The 5,000-nt window shown below is 42.3% G+C and overlaps 1 protein-coding gene across 4 annotated transcripts in view; it reads right to left on the bottom strand.

Moving 5' to 3' along the window:
* Nucleotides 1-471: 471 nt before the first annotated feature.
* Nucleotides 472-5,000, bottom strand: part of LOC119575390 (prominin-1-A-like) — a 51,727-nt gene continuing 47,198 nt past the window's right edge. The window contains exons 15-19 of one of the 4 annotated variants that reach the window (XM_037922969.1): nt 4,013-4,171; nt 3,450-3,568; nt 2,757-2,885; nt 2,253-2,499; nt 472-1,549 (exon numbers count right to left, since the gene is read on the bottom strand). In XM_037922969.1, coding sequence (XP_037778897.1) covers nt 1,484-1,549; nt 2,253-2,499; nt 2,757-2,885; nt 3,450-3,568; nt 4,013-4,171 — 720 coding nt within the window. In that variant the 3' untranslated portion in view covers nt 472-1,483. The remainder of the gene's footprint in view (nt 1,550-2,252; nt 2,500-2,756; nt 2,886-3,449; nt 3,569-4,012; nt 4,172-5,000) is intronic. The other 3 variants (XM_037922970.1, XM_037922971.1, XM_037922972.1) reach the window with 3 other exon arrangements.

Here is a 5,000-nt window from a genome sequence, read left to right as displayed (position 1 = left end):
ATATCTGGGGTTTAGTTAGGTACAGAATCAGTTATGAACGTAGCTTCTGATGTATCAACATCATTATTTACGCTTATCTCTCTACGGAAGCTATTCCTAAAGTACAATAACCCTTTAGGTTCGAAATTCCCTTTTCCCGGTTTCAAGCAAGGCTAAAGCAAGGGATCCATCCGGTCAAAACTGTTACTCACACGACAGCCAAAGTCTTGCCCCGTGCCCCTCCCAGGAACGACCGAGCGACCTGCCCCAGTCAGAGAATAACGAATTTGACTGTTTTGTTATAGTGAGCGAATGGACGGGACGACGCCCACTGTGTACGTTGTTATGAGGAGGTGGACATGGTCAGGATGTAGGACATGGCCGAGGGGCAGAGTTGGGCATTGCCATTCCATGCCCGATGCCCATGCCTGAATGGCAGTCCTCCTGACACAGCCCACAACCTCTGTCAGATAAGTAAATAAATAGAAAAAGTATACATTCTTCGTTTTATTTTTCCATCGAAACTAGATGTTGATCTACGCTTAGTGTACAAAATAATGCAAATCCTAAAATCTTACATTACTGAACAAACCATCTCATGGCGTTGACTGCTATAACCTAAAATAAGGGAATCAGAAATGTCTCAGTTTCACACCAAGCCATGTCAGATATTCTCACACGATAATTATTGAACACAGTGCAGCTGAAATCTTCTAAATCAGTGCCATTAAAAAAAATGGAAACGTACAAAAGGAAAGGGACATACAGTATGTTTTGACTGTGATGACTAGATAAACAAATATATGTTATAACCAACAAGTGCAATAACATACGGTGATAAAACGGGGTGCAGTGCATATCCTCAGAGGACTGAAATTACTTAACGAAGTGTATCACTTCGAATTAATAAATTATGAAATATATATAACAATTATTCATAAGCACACATACTATCTAAGGATATCTTTATGTATTATGAAAATAGAAATATATCATTCTACATTAATTGCTTCATATTTGACTGGAAAAAAATCATATTAATAATAACTAACTGACAAAATAGGAAAATATAAAATTCTGGAAAGTAGAATAATAAATAATTATCACTTATAAATAGTATTCAGTTCCTCATTAATATAGAAACAAGGCTTAGATAAAAAATAGTTTTATCATATTTCATTTTCTGTGTACAAGACTATCAAAACATGAAAAAGTAGTCATTACTTAAATCGTTAAAAATTATGAATACTTTGAGTTAAAAAAAAAAAAAACATGTATAAGAGAACACACAAACAGACATTCATACAACCTGAAATATGTAGCCAAGCCATTTACATGCAACGCCAAGTATCAACCTTATTTACAACTCCGAATCCTATGAACGAATGAAGACAGTTCGGTAACGTGCTGGAGGATGGCATCTTTGTGGCACCTGGAGAGAGGCAAGGCACTCCTGCTCCAGAGGGAAGTCAGGTCACGGTTCACAAAAGCGAGACTTCCCACGTCAAAGGGCGAGGGAGGTGGCCGTCCTGGCGCGAGGAGTGGCGTGCTTCACCAGTGTTTGTTTCTGCTGAATACAGAGAAGGTTTTTTACGGTTCACGGGTTGGAAGCTGCTGGCATATGCTAATGATGGAATTTTGTAAAGCTGTTATTTTATAACTGCGGTTGGAAGTGAAAGCGGTAGCTTTGATGTGAGGATGAAAGTTAAGCACAAAGCCTTTGAACTTTATCAGATGAGGCGAAATAGCATAATGCTGATTTACTTTGTGCCTAGTTCAGTGTTGGTTAGTCCTGCTGGTCCAATATACTGTCTAATTATTCCAAAGTTTACAGGTGGATGTAACTGACGGAATACGATACGGAACTAAAGACAATGCGTGTTACAGCTCAAGGCAGGAATAAGCCGGATTCAAAAGACATTTAATCTCTTGTCATGAGCGTTATTTGCTTTTGTGTTTTATTTATTCTTATTTTTTGTTAGCTTAAACTTCTTCTTAACTATTTGTTTTGCTCTACTCTTGCATTTGAATCCCACAAGGCCAACGAAAGCGCAGAACGTGTGTCAGCAGCGGGCGTGGGCGTACCATGTGCTGGGCGCGAGACCTGGGCCGTGCTACTTATCTCAGCTGGAGGCCGGCGCGTCACAGCATCCCCAGCACACGATGTAGGGTTGCGGTTGGCAGGTCCGAGCGGGACGGGAAGCGCGCGCGGCCGGTGCGGGCTCGCTGTAGCAGTGCTCTACTCGGGAGGTGTCGAGAGAGGAGGCCAGTACCCGCGGGTCGTCGTGCCAGTGCTGGTGCACCCAGTCGATGGGGCGGTGCACGTGCCGCGCCACCAGCTCCAGAGTCACGAAGCCGGCACCCGCCCGCCACGCGTCCCGCCACGCCGCCACCTGCGCCCCCGCCACCACCTCTTCCGGCGCCAGACGCTGCGGGGCGCGCGGCTGCCTGCGGAACCGAGAGGAGGCTTCGCGGGGGACTTCCGGGTGCTCGCGCTCCGTTCTCTCGCCTCTTTCGGGTCTGCAATCAAGCAAGTGATCTTTCCTCGTCGTACCGGGCAAGTGAGGAGGGGAGGGAGGGTATGCCCGCACTACCTCGTAGCCCACGCCTGGTACTGGTAATGGTACTTACTGTTACTATCAAACTAACCGGGTGCCTGATATTATGAGGTTACATTCGTTACACCAATTCAAAAAGACATACAGGTAATACACAATGGTACACCAGTAATGGGAGAAAAAAGGTACACTACGGGGCACTTGCTGCACTCGTCTCACCCATTGTGGTGGCGACTCGGGTACGCGTGGTGCGCGTGGGCGTGCGGCGTCGCCTTCGGCCCCCACAGCGCCGACGACCCGCCGCTCTGCAGGTTGGTGCTCGAACCCGGCGGAGACCCGTTCGAGTGGCTGGGAAAATCAGGGGCTCTAAAATCCTTGTCCTTAAGCTCTTTTAAATAAATGATGGTCAGTATGTAAGGAAAAGTAGTATAAAATTCGTGGCATGATTCAATTTGCTTTCAACTACAACACTGGTGGAAATCAATGTAGTGTACCACTCTTACTCTATCTATTTATCAGTCTATGTGCCGAATACCCGCTCCTCCTCTATCTAATTATCTATCTGTCTATTTATCTGTCTACCTACACGCCTGCCCGTCTCCTAAGTACTTCTGTCTGTTTCTACATACCACTACGTTTGTTTATTTATACTCGAACTATGAGAGAAAAAAAGAACAATGTCGCAATATATTATGGAGCGAAACCACACTAGCATATCTGTTGTGATTCCCCGAAAATGTGCTCACTATTACTAAAAAAAAAAAATAAAAAAAATAAAAAAAAAAAAGATTTTGTGCCTCTATCATTACTGTAACTGTAAAAAAAAAAAAAAAAAAAAAAAAAAAAAAGAGTTCCATATTTACATTTTGCTGTCTCCAGATATCGCCAAAGAAACAGGGCCAGTTCACTTACAGAGGAAGCGTGTCATCGTCATTATCCATGCGTAGGTAGAATCGAGCCAGGGCGAGGCTTATCACAATGGCTGGCAGGAAGAGCAGCAGGCACCAGCAGGTTGCCAACCACAACGCGTTCTGGAGAAGGAGTTGCTCTTTTGATCTTTGCATTATGTAACTAATCAGTTATGGTTATTTACTTTGTGTTCGCTCCCTATTCACTTTTCACTGCAACTATTCCTGTATAGTTACGTTATCGAAACTACACTTCTATAAATGTACTTATTCTCCTTGTCACATTATGCAGTAAAACAAAGTAACATGATATACAAGTGATGAAAAATGAACGGCAACATAACAAATATATGTAGCGTCCAGATTATGCTCTGTGAATATTTTCATGCATACTTAATGAGATAACGAAGCTGAATCAACATATATACATACAAATGACCCGCCATTAATGCACATGACCATACGACACGTAAACAAGTGGAAACACACAAAACAAGTCTAAATTAGATGCAGCTGACCTTAAAAAAAGAGAACCGAAAGAGCAAGAAAAGAAAATAGAGAACTTGCCAGAGGTTCAATGATCCCGTTGCAAGTGACACCGCGAGCAGAGTCAAAGAGATTCCAGACGGGCGTGCAAGGGGCGACGTGCATGAGGGCGGCGTTGCGGACGTGCTCGGTATACTGGCGGGCGTAGCTCAGGATCCTCTCGACGTAGCCGCGGGCTTTCTGTAGGAACGGGGACGGAAAGGAACGACGCGCGCAGTCAGGGTAGAGATACTTCAGAAATAGAGTGCAGTGTGGTGTTTTCTTATTGTTTCTCTTTACCTTTTTTTCTTTCTATTTTTTTTTCTTCTAATTTCTAATTTATATTTATCAGTGAGGCAAATGAAAATTAAAGCATATATAATAGAATTTGAAAATTAGAAAATGTAGTGAATATCCCAACTCTAAGGCACATGTTTACACTAGCATAGCTATGGAATATATCAAACAAAGGCATTCAAAGACATTAGTGAATCAACAGATAATTAAAGTTTATGCACTGCGAGTGAGAAATTGCCGTTGGAATCTACGGGTACATCCTGCCACATTTTCCTAAATTTACTATGTAAAACTGCCGTAAACAAAGAACAGTGTTATGTAAACACAGTGGCAAAAGCATATCAACGTAATATTTTTTATATGAAGTATGATTTATATTTTTATTTTACCATGTACAATTACAGTAGTCACAGAATACTGTACTATGTCAAATATACGTAAAACTGTAATCACGCTTGCCCAAGCCTGAGCAAATAGCCAGGAGGTAAATAAACTTACTTAACTTAATTTAATTATACTCCGATATCCTTTCCACCATTTTTAGTACCTTTATAGAGTATTCAGGACCTAGAGAGCACCCCAGAAAAGGACTCAGCCTAGTATTAAGTGCCCAGAGAATACAAGATCTGCATATGTTGTATATTCAATCCACAATGCAATGTAACGCCATATTCTGACTGGGCGCCCACGAATGAGTATTACAACGAGATTTTAGATACATAGATGAAACTTT

This window comes from Penaeus monodon, chromosome 7 (genome assembly GCF_015228065.2).
Source record: "Penaeus monodon isolate SGIC_2016 chromosome 7, NSTDA_Pmon_1, whole genome shotgun sequence".
In the NCBI taxonomy this organism is placed as follows: Eukaryota; Metazoa; Arthropoda; class Malacostraca; order Decapoda; family Penaeidae; genus Penaeus; species Penaeus monodon.
This window is presented reverse-complemented; position numbering and strand designations above follow the sequence as displayed.